Source organism: Melanotaenia boesemani, chromosome 8 (assembly GCF_017639745.1).
Source record: "Melanotaenia boesemani isolate fMelBoe1 chromosome 8, fMelBoe1.pri, whole genome shotgun sequence".
Lineage (NCBI taxonomy): Eukaryota > Metazoa > Chordata > Actinopteri > Atheriniformes > Melanotaeniidae > Melanotaenia > Melanotaenia boesemani.
In genome coordinates, this window is record NC_055689.1 from 29,990,634 (window position 1) to 30,009,872 (window position 19,239).

The 19,239-nt window shown below is 38.5% G+C and overlaps 1 protein-coding gene across 5 annotated transcripts in view; it reads right to left on the bottom strand.

The window, feature by feature from the left end:
* Nucleotides 1-19,239, bottom strand: part of LOC121644308 (nuclear receptor coactivator 2-like) — a 71,167-nt gene that overhangs the window by 18,976 nt on the left and 32,952 nt on the right. For all 5 annotated transcript variants that reach the window (XM_041992174.1, XM_041992175.1, XM_041992172.1 and 2 more), the window contains 8 exons: nt 18,543-18,650; nt 14,378-14,550; nt 9,728-9,828; nt 5,879-6,056; nt 4,149-4,337; nt 2,180-2,281; nt 1,383-1,523; nt 1,046-1,193 (listed from right to left, as the gene is read on the bottom strand). In XM_041992174.1, the coding sequence (XP_041848108.1) occupies nt 1,046-1,193; nt 1,383-1,523; nt 2,180-2,281; nt 4,149-4,337; nt 5,879-6,056; nt 9,728-9,828; nt 14,378-14,550; nt 18,543-18,631 (1,121 nt within the window). In that variant the 5' untranslated portion in view covers nt 18,632-18,650. The remainder of the gene's footprint in view (nt 1-1,045; nt 1,194-1,382; nt 1,524-2,179; nt 2,282-4,148; nt 4,338-5,878; nt 6,057-9,727; nt 9,829-14,377; nt 14,551-18,542; nt 18,651-19,239) is intronic.

Here is a 19,239-nt window from a genome sequence, read left to right on the forward strand (position 1 = left end):
AAACACTGATTATCTGGTTTAAACCTTTGAACCTTTTGTTCATTTTGGGTATCTGCTTGGAAATTGTACACCCACAACAAAATTAATTTATCTCTGCAACCACCAGTTCAATATAAATACTTCTGGAGTCGTAGTAAAGGGCGATTATCAGTGTATGTGTAACTGGTGAAGGATTAATGAAGATGGCACACTCAGGTTCAATATGAATATAACTTTGGAGTATGTGGCTCTAAACCTCCATCAATTCATAGTACAACATGTGATCATCTCTGCACCTCTGAAAAAATGAAAAACAAAATTAGAAAGGTTTTAGTACAGAGAGTTCTGTCGAGGCCTCCAAAATGGCCATTTTGGCAAAGTTTGGCCATCTGTTCTCAACATAACACAATTCTGATGAGGTGTGATGATTCTTATTCAGGATTTAAGGGTAAAGTCAGTCAGATATGACCATTTTCAGCAGTCCTGTTCACAATAGATAAAAATTAAAGCAAAGTTTTCTAGGAGATTACTGATAAACTGTATTTAATTGGACATTTTGGGCATGTGCTACCTTGGAAATTTTTTAACAGTTGACACTATTAGAGTAAAACTGTAATGAAAAAAACATAGCTTTATAACATTACTGTACACATAAGTCCAAAAACAAAGGTATATCAAGACCTCCAGTTGTAACAGAGTTTCAAACATGAATTGCGGCCCCACACCAGACACACAAAGCTCTCATTGTACTGAGTGCTTCAGCAATATTTCTCAATGTGAAACTTGTGGAACTAAAAAGGCCAAGTTCTCGCCGCTGACCCCGAAACACTGTCGGCAACAATTCTGGCATTGTTTTCCAACTGCTGCCCAAATCCTGACTGAACCATCATATCAGCAGCTGGATGCTGGATAAGGGAGGGAGGGATGGACGGGGACACTGTAGACTGTACAGGTTCGTAGTCTTTGTGTCAGATTACAAATGGTGACAGTTGTGAATAAGATTAATGCACAAGGTTCTCATGACAAGGCATATGGAGTTGAGATGAGTGTAAAGAAGGAGTGGTACCTCTGCAGGATGTGCAGAGACAGGTAGAGCTGGGGCTCGTTGGTGGCTGCAGATCGGATCAGTTTGCTCTTTGTTTGAGCTGAGACGATGGTTCCATCTGCCAGGGAGAAACGGTAAAGAGGGCTGAGCGCATGGCCAATCCTCAACACTGGAAGGACACAAACAGAGGGAAATTACACTTATTTAAAAGCACAAAACAGAGAAGCAACAAGCAAAAGCTTCTCTTTCCAAAGAAATTAAAAAGCTGTGGTTCATGTAGTTATATTTGATCATGTGATAGTGGCACTATGATTATCCTATTATTTTAACAAAGGTAAAACATTTCTGATTGTTTCACCTTCTTGCTGGTGCTTCTTGGCGAAGGACATCTCCCCATCATTCTGCAGATGAAACCTCTGGATGCAGCGCCGGACCAGGTCTTCCCAGCCTGGCTTCATAGAGGCTCGGAGCAGACTGGTATCCAGTGACGTGATCTTACCTGAACACATAGAATGCGGCATTAATACTTATGGTTTTCTGGACTTCCAGCCCTTTAAGAGAGACACCAACAATCTACCAACTCCAGGTTGTTTGAACCCTGTTTCTGACCTTTGCAGCAGCACAGGAAAAAATGGGCTTCACTTTTGTAAAGTACTGTATATGCACATAAAAATCTTAACTTAAATCCTTTTCTTTTAAGTTATGAGTTACAGATTATATGGCAGAGAAAGAAAAAGAGAAAGAAAAGGAAACAAGGCTACAGCAACGATAACTTAAAATGTTAGTTTTTACCTCAAGATTGTGTTTAAAACAGAGGCACCTGCTGATATTCTTACTGTCATTGCTAGAAAAATAATCATTAAGGATTATTTTTGTGATATAATTCAGACAAATAATAAAAAAAAGCTCTTTAGGGCATCCTTTTTCTGTTGTCTTTTTGATTTGGAAAATCTAAAACAAAAATTTGTGGAAATAAACCAGACTGACTAAGTTATAATTCTAAATTGTACGAAGCAGATGATTATGGGTTATAACGAACTTTACCCCTTAGACTTCCAACAGCAGTATTGTTCATATCAGTTAACATATACCAATGTTAGGAGATGTAAACAACAATAATATTTCTGTATGTCACAGCAGACAGTCCAGACCTACCTTGAAGGTCCTGCTGTGTGGTGAAGCTCTCATTTGTTGGCATGACAGGCCGGTCTTTGACATGAACTCTTCTCGCCACACATATGAGGCAGGACTGGAAGTCTGTTGGAAAAGAAAGAAAGAAAATTAAAAAAATTTAATAAACACAAGTTTTAGTAATATTTAATGAATCCATCCAGCGTCTATGGGTAAAGTGAAGTACTTAAACAGTAGGCACCGGACATGAGTGCAGTTTATTCGCTGCTCTCCTGTCACCGATGTGTGCTTTATTATTATTATTATTATTATTATTATTATTATTATGAACTTTTAAGCATTTGTTTAGAAAGTTACATTATTAAAATATTTTGTTTTGTCCAGTCTTAGTTCTCCCTAGCAAATTGTTGATTTTTTGTGATGTCTGCTCACAATTATTCAACATTCCCTTCTCACAGATGCTGGTTCACCACTATCCCTCCACATATATTATAGTCTCACACAGTTTTTTTAAATCCAATTTTAGTAGGTACAGTGATCTCATTAGTTGCTTTGATTCTTAGTGCAGATCAATAATTTGACCCCTCTGAAACAAAATAACATTTTCCACAATTATAAGATGCATCTTCTGGTTTGGTTGTTTAAAGAACCAGCTGACAGTTTGCAGTTTTTATGTAATATTTGTTTCTTTTTTGTATATTTTACACCATTTCTTCAATTTCATTATTCATATACTTGAATATATTTGACTATATATACTTGAATAATATATATTGAATATATTTTTTGGCATCTGGGAGTCTGTTCCAACAAAACTTGGCTGAGTCTGGATTGATGATAAAGTAAATCGTATCTCATCCAGTCAGTTATTGTTAAATTACTTGCGGCAGGCTGAAACACATTAATTTGAATGGGAAGCCATACTCTACAGCCTGCTTGGTTAAATTCAGGTATAATACAGCATATCATACAGCAACCTTGATCCTAACTGTCTTTGTCCCCCCCCAATCTTTCATTGTGTATTGAAAGGTAAGCGTGAGCTCACTCTCCCTCTCTTGGGTGGTCTTACTTTGGCTCTGCACACCTTTCATGAATTTTCCATTAAAACCACAAACAAACCATCTGCCTGGTTTCCTTTAGGACTTCTACACCTTCAATGTAAAAAACAAGCCTGAATACAATATAACCATGTCAAATTCAAACCCTTATATTAACCATATTAGTTAAAGCCCTGTATGACTTATTTAAAAATTGAAGCCTGAAGACATGGTTTGTTGCAGAAGAGATGTATTTGTATGCATGACTTTGTGCAAAACAGCAGCAACCAAGTAAATCCCCTTCAACTGGGGCCCCCTGCCTCCTGCCCAGGTCTTTTTTCCCCCATCCAGCTGCAACACCAGAGGCTGTTTCACCTTTAACCTCTGCCTATTTCACAATCTAACTGTCAAGCCCACCCTTTGTTTCACATCAGCAAACTCAACCTCAACCTGCAGCCTTCAGTCTGTCCACCAGATATCCCCCTCATGTCGGGGGAGAGGTTGGCACAATATCTGGTTGTCAGACATCTAAAATTAGAGTGGCAGACACATTCTTCTCCCCTGTGTGCATGCGTGTGTGTGATTGGATTAGATGGGAAGCTGACAAAGTGCCACACGCTAATTAGTATCTCCCAGTGGAAGGAAAGGAAAGTAGAGAGAAGTGGTGATGGAAGGAGGACAGGACACAAGAGACTCGGAGGGCAGGGATGGGAAGAGTGACGGGAAAGTGACAGAAAGTCAAGATACAGATTGAAAAATGAGGAAAACAGGGGGGAAAAAAACCCAGAGCAATGAGAAGGCCAAACCAGGAATGAGAAACAAGCAGAGAGACATGAAAGTAATATAAAGATCCAATCAAGAGAGACAGAAGAAGAGACAAGGACAGAATACTGGAAGGAGAAAAATGGAAAAGGAAAGAATCAAAGTAGATGCAGGGAAAAAAGGACCAACTGTACCTTCGCCCTCCTCTTTGATAGACTTGGGTTCAGAGACTGCAAAACACTGCATGGTCTCATATTTCTGCTGCGCTGTGTCCTGCTGGTCAACAGCCAGCCGAGCTTCGCCGTCGGCGCGAGGGTTCACCAGCATACGGCAGTTGAAGGTGTGGCTGTTCCTGTGGGATGAATCACTGCCGCGATGGTTGACTGAAAGAGAAAGAGACGGCAAAGGAAAGGTTACATTAGATTTCAGCGTCGGAATGAACTAAAACATTAAAATGTCATAACAATCTGAGATGAGTGATGAGGCTTGTCGATCATCTCTCCATACAGAACTGCTTCAGCTCTTCAATGTTGGTGGGTTTCCTCACTTGAACTTGAAGACTAAAGGTCAAACCGGCAGCATTCCTTGTAGCCCTACCGTTGTTGTTCAGTAATAACATGATGGTGGACTGAATATTAACTTTGTTTCTGAGTTTCTCAGAGTTCCTATGTGGCCTCACAGGTGGTTTCTCACCTGGATCACAGAGGGATCCCCTTCACTTCACCTCTCATAAGAAGAGCAACAAAGATCTTGGATTTTCTTGCTGTGTGCACACTCTACCCTGCTGTGGAGTCCAAACTCTTCACAGATGTTTTTCTTCAACATGACGAGTATCAGCAACAGTTTTTCTGACGACCTGATAAATGTAGTTGTTTGTGACATGAGACACTTCCACAAAAACTGAAGATTTACTGTGATCTGTTTCCTTGCTTCTTTTAATTAAATCTAATTTGAGCAAATTAAAAGTGTTTACTTTGTCTGTGAAGTGCCCCAGGGTTACTTTTGTTCTGGAGTGATGCAACCAAAATTTAATTAAATTGATGTCAAGTGTCACGAAGATCAGGTCAATAGATTCCTGTTGTTTTAAATGAAATGTAACACCTCTTTTTTTATTCCAGTAACTAAAAACAGTTAACTATAATTAAACATACTTAACACCATTTTTAATCTCTCAGAAAAAGATTTTTTTTTTAAATCTTACTGGTTTTAAAGTATTCCTAAACTGTTTTTAGAGCTTCTGTAAAAAATCGTAAGATTCTTTGACATTCATGACGAAAGCGTGTTTTTAGGTCTCTGCTTGAAAATTGCATATCAGTAGTACGTCTCTTCAACCATAAAGTTTATTTGAATACTTCTGGAGTTAAAGCAAAGGGAACATGTGTGAAATTTGTTAAGATCTGTAATTATCAGTATATGTCTTACTGGTGAAGAATAGATGAAGATGTTACATATCAAATGAAAACGCTATCGGGATCCCATAAAAACATAAATGAAAAAAAACAAAAAACAAAGAGGTATCTAAACTGGCCAGTTAGGCACCATCTGTTCTCAACGTCCCCCAACTGGGGATCCTCAGGTTTTGAAAAGGTGAAACTTTTTATCTCCACTCTTGGTCTGTCATGTGAGATTGACTTGGTTTAAATAATTTGATCTCCTTCATATTCCCACAGATTTTAAACACACTGGTTAAATGAGGTGATTCATCTCAAACTAAAAGTTTGAGATTTGAGAAAGAAACTGGAGCCAAAAGCCAGAACGTTATCTGCAACTGTATGGACATGTAGCAAAAACAAGGACCATTGTCAAGAAACTTCCAACCTGCCAACAGCGTTGAAATGAGCAGCTATAGACAACGGATGGATGCGGCGTAGTCTGTTTATTGCACATTCGAGAGATTCAAGTTAGACATTAGTAATCATCTCACCCATGCTCTTTGGCAGAAGGTTCTTGATGAACTCTGCATGATCTCCAACATGTAGCACGCTGTAGACACTGGTGTTCATCAGCTCTTCCTGCTGATAGTGCAAATACTGGCTGACGTTCTCCGACACAAACACTATGTTGCCCTCCATGTTGACCACAAAGAAGAAGCCATCCAGAGCCTGAGGATGAGACAAGAGAGACAACGAGGTGCAAGAGGATAAATGTACAGATTAAAAAAAAGGAGGATACTGTGAGATTTGGAGAGGGGCAGGAAAAGTAAAAAAATAAACAGGAAAATTAAAGGATATAAAAAGAATAATAGCAGGGAAAGTAAAGATAAACTTTGTGGACTAATTTCTCTATTTTGGGTTTAGTTACAGTACTTGCCTATGTTATAAAATGTAAGTTAGTAAGTAATGTTTATTTAAACAGCACCTTTCACAGACACTACTACAATATGTTACAGTCATTTAGCTGACACTTTTACCCAAAGCGACTTACAACGGTTAGGCAGTAGCGTTAAGGGTCTTGCTAAACATTTATCCCCTGGGAGATTCCACTATCAGTCTCCCACCTGGAGACTGATGCACTACCAATCGAGGTAACCAGCCACTACTCATAACATGCTTCATAGAGGAAGTAATCCAATAAAAGTCACAACATCATAAAATAAAATACATGAAGCAGAAATGTCAAAAAATAAAAGCAGTAAGAGTAAGAGTGCAAGTTTAATTAAAAACTTGCTGAAATAAAAATGTCCCCGAGGACCAAGATTCATAAACACTAAGACACTAATTTAAATTGTGTTAAAATTTGATACAATGGTTTAAAAAAGTAAAATAATTCATTTGTAAAGTGTATTCTGATGTATGCTCACCACCACAGAGGACAGTTTACAGAAAACTGCAGTTTATAAATAAATAAATAAATAATATAAAAGCATAAATTCCCCTTGGGAAATTTTCAGTATTTTCTTGGAAATTGTAAACCAGTCTTCTAAAGCCAAAAAAACACAAGTACATTCTCAAATTTAAATAAATAAATGAATATTTTGCCATAAAATAAAAGATACCCCACAAACAAGCATCATAGAGTTGCCTCTATTGCATGGTTCCTGTTTTCATTCTTATGCTTTTGTCAACTCAGCATTTCCAGTAAAATGTTGTGTGATTCCTCCTTCAACCTGTCCATGTACACACAAACCTCCCACCATCTGCTTCTTATTCTAACACAACAACGTCTGATAGGGTATAATGGAAACGGTCTTGGCTACAGTAATGTTTATCTTTCAGACTCCAAGCAGACACCTCAGCCAAAGTTGCTGCTGGTGAATGCTAAATATAGCTTGTGTGTGTGTGTGTGAGCGCGTGTGGTCAAGCTCCTCCTCTCCTTTTCTAATCTGGCTTTTCCCAAAGGTATTTATACCTCACTGGGTCCCATGTTAAACGTCATCTCGCACTTGTGCTCACACACTCAAGCAGGCTTGATGACGGCATTATTGCTGGTCAGAGGAACTCTTTATCTCCCAGAGTCACGTGCAATGACAGTTACAGTCAGAAAGATGCTCCAAATATGTTTCAGGTGACAATACAAAAAGCCAGGAGCCCTGCTGAGGACAAATCTCCTAGTCAGCATTTACACTTTTGTCCGGCCACATTGCTGTGATTGTGGCATACAGAGTCGGTGGCATCTCAGATAATATTTCTCACATTAGAGAGTGACAGTGCACTGATGCTTCAAGAAGAGAAAATTATAAATGGAGTTGTAGAAACTTTAAAGAAAAAAACACAGCAATTGTCAGCCACAAGACATCAAACTATAAAGAATTGAAAATGAAAGTAATAACTAATTAAAAAAGGATAATATATTATCCCACACAACAAAAATGGAGGACAATAATCTGGGCTTGACAAGTTTTATTTTCTGGACTGCTGAACTACAAAAAACTTGGAACGAGTACCTTCAGGCTTTTCTACATATTCAGCAAGAATTTACAATTACGCCTACACAAAATAGGTAACAACGGAGCTGGTCTGGTGACATCAGCAGAAAATATTTTATTGCATGGTAACAAGATCCTAAAGTGTGGGAATGAAATTACTTTAAGGTGCAAGGTTAAATGGCAGAAGTTGCTAAATGTTTGCATATTCTTTGTTTAAAGCAAACTCATCCCCAAGGTTTAAATAACACGTTTCTTTGCATATTGTGCAAAGTCATTATGTCATTCAACATGCCTTTTTAAGCTGTAAAAAGTGTTAAACTGTCAGATTTTGTCTGTAATTTTTATGGACAGAACTTCTAGGCACAGCCAGCGCATTGAGGGGGTCCGGATTGGGTCTCTGCTTTTTGCAGATAGTGCGGTCCTGTTTACATTATCGGGCAATGATCTTCAACTCTCTGGAGCGGATTGCAGCTAAGTTTGAAGAGGCTGGGATGAGGATCATCATCTCCAAATCTGAATCCATGATTCCCAGCCAGAAAAGGATGGAGTGTCCTTTTCAGGTCAGGAATGAGGTCCAACCTCAAGCGGAGAATCTTATTACCAGGATCTTGTTCATAAGTGAGGAAAGAATGAAGCGGAAGATCGGTGGGTGGATCAGTGTGGCAGCCGCAGTAATGTAGAGTCTATAATCTCTCACCTCTTAGTGGCAGTAATGTGTCAGTTAGTTGTTCAACAAATTTAAAAAAGCAGAAGACGACTAAGCTGGCCGCTAGCTTGTATAGAAATTTATGAAGTAGTATTTCAAACACAAAAATGAAGACAAAAATCTACTTAATCTAATATTTAGTAGATTTTGTCTTTATAAGCCTGACTTAAGCTTTTAATTTGTTCTTGTAGGAGCCCAGTTTTATTCTATGAATTATTAGTCTATTGTGACTCTTGTTATCCGAATGATATATAAATGTCCTTGTGATAATCACAGCGCATCATTACATATAAACTTTTTTTTTTACTATGTCATCAACCAACAGTGTTAATATCTAAATGGGCCCCAGCATAAAAAAGGATAAAACCCCTGATATAGAGTACAAACTATTATGTAGGCTATGATAAAATGACATTTTTGTGTTGGACATTATCCCATGAAGTAACATGAACATCGAACGTGTAAGTAGCTCCATTACAGAACCTTGAGGCCCACCATGTACTAAGAATTGTAACTTACAGAAAAAGATTTTCTAGTTCACCTAAGTTCACATTTCAGACAGTAGAGGACGCAGAAAAATGGCCAGTTTCAAACTAACTGGTGGTTTGGTGGCGTTCACCAATCATTACATGCAAATGCTTCAAAGAAATGATTTGCAAAGCTGCTTGACGATCAAATATTTAGCATATTGGAAATTCTGGGGGAGCTGGTGAGATTGCAAAAGCAGGTTCAGACAGGGATCAGAGGTCTGACAAGTAAACCTGGAACGCTAAATAATAAAATAGCAAACATGACAGAGAGCATGAAGAGAGCTCAGGAAGCCAAAAACCAGAATTAGGTTAAATGCTGGACAGAAGACCCATACCATAACATCATAACAGACCACAGAAAGCTGTGGACTACAAAATTTAAAAAAACAGCATTGTTTTAGCAATACAATCCAACGTTGGTGAAAGTCCTTTATGGTGAACATGAGTTCAGACAGCTGTAAATTATGTCTAGAATGGCCATGAATAGAGGACCTACATACATAAGGACGGCTGCATATTTTCTGTAACATTGTTTTAATATTTAGTAGTAAATGTTTTAATATTTAGTAGTTTAGTATTTCATCTTTTTCCAGTTTGTATGATAATTGCTAAGACTTTAAAAGTGTTTTTTATAGTCTTCAGACAGGTTGATTAAAATTCAGTTGATCCTACCTCCAGCATCATCGGCCCAAGAGTGTCCTTATCAATAACCCCCTGCCCTGTTGATGAGACATCTGCCTTCTGCACCTCTGCATCAGCCACCGGAGCTTTATCTGTTATAAACAATAAAAAAAATAAATAAAAAAAGGATGAATATATTGAATATTAGATTGTTGACTGTTCCATATTTTATTCTGACTTTTAACAACTTAAAATAAAACCCACATGTCATCGAAGCACTGTGGTAAATGCATGAATAACTGCTAATGTGGTGGGAAAAGCATATCAAAAGTAAAACTGCAGCATCACAAGGATCAAATGAAGTAACTTACTGTACGTTTGCCCCAGAGTGTGTTTGTTTTCTTGGAAAAACAGCTTGTCAAACTGACGTCTTTGCAACAGCTCGCCCTTTTAAAGGGCAGACAACACTGACAGTGTTGTTTTTGAGATGATGAAGCCTTCAGGCAAACACACACCCAAATGCAGACTCTGTGTTTTCATGTACAAGAGGACCGTTCACGTATCACATTCTTTTCCTTTAACGCATTAACTGTCTTTGAGTTTGTCTCTTGCCAGCAAGACAATGCAAAAGTTTGAGCACCTAACATGTTAATGACAGCAGGTATCACCACACAAACATATGGTTCACAATACATTTTCACAGTCATATCAGAGTCCAGTTTTTTCCTCTCTTCCATAGCTGTACCAGTGGACTGTTAAGCCTCCCATGGCCCCATTAGGCCACATAGCTGACATTCCTGTTGTGGGACCAGAGCTGTGGAGTCATCAGCCCTTAAAATCCTGTCACTGTAGAGACTGGAGTGGCTCTGCAGTGTAGGTTGGAGGGGGATTTAAGTCATGATCTGTGTTTCTTTATATAAGGAAGCATGTTATTACTCTGCATTTCACACAGTTTGTATGTTTAAGTTTAAATTCACATTTTGCCTCAAACAGGTTGCAGAGTTACACTGCATACCATCTCCTGTGGATGAGTCTTACATAATGGCAAAGACCATCTGTCAAGATAAACAAAAAACACTCAAGACTGCCACACAAACATGCACATGAACAGCTTATTTAACAAGGTGGTGCTGCATATTTGCAGTATTGACAAATGCAAAGCTCATTAGCTTTAAACAGCCTTATCAAGCACTTGCAGCAAACAGCAAAAAGGCAATATCTTGACCCGCAGTTTAAAGTAGTGAGACTGCTCCAGTCTTTACAAATAGAGTAGATATATTAATATCTACAACAAATATGTAGATTTGGGTTTATCAACGTTTCAATGAATTTAGACGTTCAATGTGGAAAATATTGGCCTTCAGATAAATATAATTTGTTTTCAGTTCAGTTGTTATTAGTAGAAACTACGGTGTCAGGAGAAATAAATGCCAATGCTTGAGATTTTCCAAGCAATGATTGGTTGTGGCCCAACACATGTTGCCAAATATTTCTGAAAAGTGTCCATTTAAAAAAATTTGTCATTACTGAAAATAATTTAAGCCTTTTGATATCTACAGTGCATAAATTTGTAGAAAGATTCAGAGAATCTGAAAGGACAAGGACGAACATCCCTGCTGGATGGTTGTGACTTTCGAGTCCATCTGCAGCACTGCATGAGAAACAATCATGCCACCATGATCAATAAGCCACGAGGGCTTGGGAATACTTAAGAAAACCGTTTGCACACAGCACAGTGCTCCCCTTAAGGAGGAAGTCATGTCAACTCTCCACAAAAAATGCAGAACGCCAGTGGACACATGTTCTGCGCTCAGATGAGTCCACGTTTCAGCTGCTTTTGGAAAAACTGTCTCTATGTGCCCATCCAGGCTGTTGTGAGAGAAAAACGGAAATCAGCCTATTTGATATTTAAACCTTCATTAAATGTAGACACTTTTAAATCCAGGTTAAAATCCTCATGGATCTACACATGAAATCTTCATGGTAACCTTTTAACTTATCTTACTTTTATTCATTTGAATGTAATTTATGATTTTACTGTGATTCCTGCTATGTGTGGCTGCCCTTTACTACTTCTTAATATCTGTAAAGCTTCTATGCTTTATGTAAAGCACTTTGAATTGTCCTGTACATGAATGTTTCTTTTATTCAGCAGGACAATGCCAGATCTCAACCTACACAACTTCAAACAGTGAAGCATCATCAACTGTGTGCTTGAGTGGCTTGATATAACGCAATTAGTTTGTTGCTGGAATCATATTAACAATTAGCTTCTGTGATGTTAATCTGAGTACAACGAAGTTTGTCTGTGAAAACTGAGAATTGTTTCTTTGTACTTGTGTCTGTTACATACAAAAATGAACCAACTAGATTTAGGAGACTTAGGCTTTTGTTACACTTCAGCAAATTCTACAAAATATAACCAACTAAACAACTGTATGTATTCAGGAACCTGTAAAGAACCCTGTTGTTGCTCAGTCATGGAAAATAAGTGACCTTTGTGTCAAGCAGTGAAAAAGTTGCTGCTCAACAAGTTTCTGTCTTTAAGTGTCTTTCTTTAAATTGCACATCCTGTAATGAGACTACTGTGCAGTGTTGATGCTTAAATGATACTTGCAGCACTACTGGATACTAACGTAGCTACAGACAGAAAACTGATAAGCAGACAGAAACAAAGCATGCAACACAAACGTGCATTTTCTTTTCTGTAACTTGACACTTAGGTTACTGTAAAGGTGAGGTGTGGAACAAAACACACCAACATACACCTTAGCATCGGAACCTGTTTGTCCACCAGGAAGACAGCACACATACATTGTAGTATTAACCTTCTTTTCACCGTGGTGTGTGATCTCCAAAAATATTTACAGGTTTGCTAATGTATAATCTTTTTCTTAGGATTTTTTAAAATTTATTTTATTTAATCTTTTTTAATTGGGCTTATCAGTGACACGTTGTTGGGTTTCTGCTGTTGACGACACAGCTGTGTGACTTGTGTATTATCCCTGTGTGCGAGTGTGTGCTTATTCAGCTGTTGTTTTCAGGCACAAACAGCGCGGTGACACATGGACACCAACTGACTGACCACAGGAACAAAAAGACAAGAGAGGGGATGAGAAAATGAGTGGCAGAGAGAGAGAGGGCAATAAAAGAAAGAAAAAAAGGAGGCAGAAAAACAGGTTAAAAGGAAGAGAAATCAAGTACAAAAAAAACAGGTTAATGAAGGATTAAAAAGGTGTAGGATAAGACAATTGGGGAAGGAAAAAGAAAAAGACTGAAAAAGAAAAAGAGAATCAAGGAAAAGAATATCTAATCAGGTTAGGATGCCAGAAGAAGGGGAGGAACAAGGGAACAAGAAAAAAAAACTAAGAAGAGAAACAGAAAAAGGACAGAAAGTGAAAGGATAAGAGATGAATGAAGAAAAGGAGAAAGTAAAAAAAGAGGATTGAAAAGAAGGAGTGAGAGGTGGAGGAAAGAGGAAGGTGGAAGGAGAGAGAAATTGTGTAACGATAACATATGGGGAGAGAAGAGAAAGACACAAAGGGAAAAGAAAAGAAGAGGAAGAAGATGATAAGAGAAAATGAAAGGAGAGGGGAGGAAATGAGAGCAGAGGAGATAAGAGAAAAGTAAAAGACGTGTTGAAGAAGGGCCACAATAAGAAGGTGGAGCAGAGAGGAGAGAGAGGACAGGAAAAGAGTAGAATAAAAGGTGTGATGAAAAGAAAACAACAATAGGGGAGTAATATACTGTATGAAAAATGCTTGTTGAAGGGAGGAGTTATAAGAGAAGAGAAGGGGGATCAGAAATTAGACATGAATACTACATAATAAAGACAACAGAAAGGAAAGTAAGAATGACAAAGGGGAAGTGGAGAAGCAGACAGGGAGATGAAGGGACTGAGATGAGGGCAGGTCTGCCCGTTTTCCTCCCTGAGGCCTCACACCATGTTGGTCACTATTACATAACAGCCTGCCACAGTCTGCTTCACCATCGCTGTCATTTCAGAGTCTGTATTTACATTCACACTTGTTCCTTCTTCCCATTTCGGTTCCCTCTGCTTTATGTTCCAGGTGAAAGCCAGTTTTGCCTTGTTCCCTCAGGTTAAGACTTCGTTTAGTGTTCAGAATTTAACCTTGTGATGGTGTAAAAGTCAAATGGCCTCCTGAATTTTTATTTCCTTTAGCTTACAGTGTAAAATTAAGCTACGTTCACACATAACATAACTTTTTATCTAGTCTAACCTGTGGGGCTCTCCAAAAGGCCATTTTAATATAATCACATTAGTTGATCTGTTTGTAATTGCAATGCCTAGTGTGACACAAATAAGATTTTAAATTAAATTTAACTTCCTACAGCTATCACACTCACCCATTGGCTGAAACAACATGAATTAACCCACAAAACATGTTTGGTGTTACTTGTTACTTTCTTTAAAAGTTAATCTCATATCATCTTATCTTGAAAATAGATTGTGTTTCTTTTGGCCCAAGAAACAAACAAACAAACAAAAAAATGCTGTTGTACCATTTGTGTTGTAGTATCATTACATACGTGTTCATGTAAATATGAAATATGATACCAGTAAGTCGGATAACAAAAACAAGTTAAGTCGACATGCTAAAGATAAAAAAAAACAAACAAAAAAAACAATCTTTTGTGTGGATCTGCCTCTCAAACACAGTTATTACTGAAGATGCTCACCCTGCTCTTTGATCTGCCGGATCTGCTTCACCGTCTCTTTGAGGATGGCGCATTTGTCGGGCTTGACGTTGAGGTCATCCATGTCGTTGATGTTGGCAAAGATCAGCTCTGCCAGCTCCTCAATGTATTTGTTCTCCTGCTCCCTGTTCCGTCTCTCAGTATTCCTTTTAGGGCTGGAAGATGAGAAAATTAAAATTAAAAGTCCAAATGAAGACTTACTGTAAATTTGGATGGATTGTAAAAGGGAAACATACAGGTTGGCTCAGGAAGATGTCAAAGTGTCAAAAGAAAAAACCTAATGCAACACATTGGAGAATAGATGCAAAAATAAAAAAAGAAACAGCAGAAACATCAGACTTATGTTGGAAACCAGACTGAAAGAACAGCTGAAGGCAAAACAAACAAACAATATAAAATCAACGAAACTATCACCTAAACAGAAGAAAACAAGTCATTACTGCTACAGTAAATGCAGGTGGACACCAACGTTTTGGACACTTTTTCTTCCTTTGAATGAAGTTGAATGAGTTTGGTGACGTTAAGGTCATTTTTCAGGATGGAGGTAATGGAAGTTAAGTTCAAATCTATGATGACGAAAAAATAAAAAATAAAAAAATAAAGGTCCACAAGGCTGCATTGTGTAAAAAAGATCTGACAGCTACTGTACAAGAAAACTGAACACTGACTGGTGAAAATATTGTTTAATTAGTGGTGTCGATGTTTTTGGGGGTGTTATTACTATAATTTACTCCTCTACTAGCTCTGAATGAATATATAAATTACATTTGACAAAAAACCAGAACATCAGTTGTTTTTCTTTTGTTTTTTGTTTTCTTTTTAAAAAAAAAACAATTCCATCATTTTTGCCAGATACTTTTGTCTGTGTGCAGTGACCAGTTATGAAAAAATCCTCCTCTGTATCCGTAAGTTAACTCCATGAGCTCTACAGCCAGACATTTATTAGGCCCGTAACCTCTGAACATGTTGCATTATTGCTAAAACAACATTTTTTTTTGTAAAATTGTTGCAGCATTCATTTCTTCGTTGAGCTAAAAAGATATCAACTGTCCTCGCACTCCTCTCACTCCCCAAGGAGCCATAAACAACTTTATATTATTTATGACAAAACTGCTATATTAAAATAAAATTAAAATACATTTGAAATAATGTTTCTTTAAATTTATGCTCAGATAATATTGCAGAAATATAGATGTTTTCTGTTACAGTTTCATTTGCTTGTTTTACAATCATTACAAAACCTCTTCCCAAACAATTATCAGCTTTAGGAAATCAGAAAAAAACTGATGTTAGAAATTCTAGAAACATCATCATCCATCTGTAAAAGAGCTGAGGATAAAAGAGGATGTCTTCTACAACACAATTGCTTACAATGATCCTAAACGGGGCGGCTGCGCTGATGAGGGGGTGCTTGGGGCTTGCTGTCCTCTGGTCCGCCTGGGGTGTCCCCCACGGGGCATGGTGGGTGGGTTATGTGTGACGTGACTGTGTGATGGTGAGTGCTTGTGGGTAAGGCACAGGGGAGGGTGTGAGTGTGGGGTTATATGGGGTGCAGATTGGAGTAGGTGGGGGGTGGGGGTAAATGGCGCCCTGGTTCCCGGGGTGTGCGGCTGGAACATCGGGGTGTGTGCTGGCCTACGCCAGGTGGTTGTCTGGGGGGACCTGGTCCTCCTAGGCATGTTGCGGGCCCTCTGCCTTTGGGGAGTGGGGCGGCTGCCTCTGGGCTTCTGGTGCCCTGGGCCCTTCGCTTGGGCTGCCCTGGGTGGCCGGTCCCTGGCGGGGCCGGCGGCTGCCGATCTTGGCCCACTGGGACCTGTGCCCCAAGACCGTGGGGGGCTCTTGCTGGGGCTCTCCTCTGCCACCCTTTGGGTGGGGCTGGAGTCGTCTTCATGGTGGGGTAGCTTGGGTTAGTGCTCCGGGGCTGTTGCTGAGGGCCCGGGTCTCTGGGCTGCCCTGGTCTGCCTCTGACCTCGGTGGAGGCATGGTTGCATTTGCACGATCTCACTCACCACTCTTCATCACTGATCGCTCCTTATTCCTCATGCTCTGCATGCTGACACAGTCACTGAGTTGTCCAGTGGGGTTTTATCCTAAGAGATAATTCTTCTTTTCATTTTACCTATGAGTTAGTATCTGGTCGCTGTTATGCTACTTTCATGATATGTCTTTGTGATTTGGTTATTATTTAAAAACTCTTAATGACTAGCAGCTCTTTTTTTCTTTGTTTTTTTTGTGTGTTTGTTTTTGTTTTTTGTAAAAGTTGTAGGAAATTTTCTGGTGTGTTCATGTACAGGTGTAACAGTTTGTTGTCTGGTTATGGTGTGGATTGAAGGGTCGTTTCTTTTTGTCTGTGATGTTTTTGTCTCCTTTCTTCTTTCCCTTTTGCATCTTTTTGCTACTTTCCATCTTTTTCTGTCCCCTCCGGTCAGGTCCAGCAAGATTACATAGATTCCGTGATTCAAAGTAAATAAATAAATAAATAAATCAGATTATCAAGAGGAGCCTTATCCATAGGCCTCCCCTTGGCAGAGCAAATTTGTTCAGCACGATACAGCAACCAGATTATCATTTTGCTTGCTATGATGTTGGACAGGACAGGTTTAAAAAAAAACACACAGCAGAATCTACAATGCTTCCAATAGAAGGGGTTGTGATGGCTCTTACAGTCCTCTGACCTCAACAACATTAACAGTCTGTGGATTGGCACCAGAAGAGCAACACATTAGTGATTGAAAAATCTCAGAATTGAAGCCATTATGTGGAAAAATCTAAGAAAATAAATGATATTTAAAAAGATTAAAATGTGCAACTAGCACATCCAGGAATAAGATTTTACCATGGCATTGGTAAGCTGAGCTTTTTGTCTTTTGACTCATGCAAAGCACTTTATGATACAGTGAATTACAAAAGTTACAATCAACACCATCAACAATCAATACAAATATTTTCTATTTCAATTTCCATGGGCAGGTAAACAGTATTAAAACAATAATTGCAAAATATAGCCAGCATTATTAACTTTTGATCACCACCTCACTTGAGACTTCGGGAGCTTCACGTTTGCACTGGCTCCTATAGCCAAAAGACTGTGTTCCAATAAAGTGCATTACCCTCTTCTGCCATGTATACAATAATTAGCCGTAATTGGGGTGGTTGAAAACTGAAACATCAAACAGCCAGTGGAATTCTGCAAACAAAGACATGCTGTTTGTATGTCTAAATTTAACACTCCAATTAGGAAAGTCCTGTTGAATGCAATATGGCTGCAGTCGGTCCTTTGTACATCCTGTGTGCACTCATGCGTTGGAAACTTAAACTATGTTCTGGACAGTTTTCCTTTCTTTTCTTTTTCCCCTTAAGACATTGTCTTTGCATGTGGTCATATTGACATTGATGAGTCCAGGGAGGAAATATCAGACAAAAAGACAGCAACATTTCTGTGGACCATGTTGACTCATTTATGGAGAGTGTGAGGCCATATCTTTAAAAGTGCATTGTGCTATTTCTGTTTAAATTTGGATAAGGACTTGGTAAGGCATTATGTTGTGGTCAGATTGTGTTTTCCAACTAAAATGGCACTGCTGTAGCCATCTTCAGGAAAATGCTTGGGGAAACGTTTAGTGTATGATGCTATAAAAAACACACCACAACCGAGTATTTAGTCCATATGGCTCTCAATTTACCATTCCAATGGATAAGAATTTTGGGAAAAAATGAATGTTATGGGAAGGGGTTAAATTAAAAATATCAAAGAAATGCATTTTGAAAATGTATTATTTTTACCCAAAGCTCCTCCACAACAACAATATTTATATAAAATATTTTAAAATGGCATTGACTTTTGTTCTCCTGATTTGGTGGAGTTGTGAAAATGATATTTTAGCTAAAGTTATATTTTGGCTTTATAATTAGCATTTGATTAGAAAAGAAAAAAAAGTATTGTGTTGATAGATCGGATGAAAATAAGCAGCTCAGACACAGGCAGGCCTAATTTTAATTAGTCATAGAAGTCTGCTTCTACAGGCTACTAAAGGTAAAGATCAGGTTAACTACTAACCAGTCATAGTATGGGAGAATTTTGCTATTAACAGCACTTTGATGTTTGAGTGATGTAATAAGGCTGAGGATGGTGGATGAAGGTTCTTACCTGGGTCCCAGGAGGTCTGACTGAAAGTCTTTCCTCTTTACAGGCTCCCCTCTGGGGGCCTCAGGGGTGTCCCCCCCACCATTACTCATCTTCAGCACTTATCAGCAACTAGGGAGGGAAAAGACAAGAATTTAAGAGATCATTGTTTAGTTATAATAATTCACACTCAAGCAGCAACCATTACAGCTGAAATGAGGTCCAACAGTAGTGACTGTGGACCTTGCAGCATTGGCAGTTAAATTAAACAAAAACTGATAGAGGAAAGTGCTCTCCCTCCCCTCTCTTCAGTGATGTTCATTATAAAACACAATATTATTGAAATTCAAGAATTAATGTGCTGATGATGTACACAACCTGCATGGTGCATTATCAGACAGGGAGAGTATATGACTCATGAAAACAATGTACTATTGTAATGAGCCTGCAGGCAATATGTGGGAGGCCCAGTGGGAATACAGTGGGTGACAATAATTACCTCAGTTAGTAATAGCTAATTTTCGTCGACATTATCTTTGTTGTTTCATTAATTTTTGTTATGATAACCTTCAACAGGGGTGATGATGTTGAGTGCTAAAATGTTTTGATATTTCTATTATCCTAAAAGTGTTTTGTTAGAATCAAAAGAATGTAATACAAAAAGGTGGGACGAAATTAAAATCAACACTCACTGGCAGAGAAGGACACCATATGGCCACCC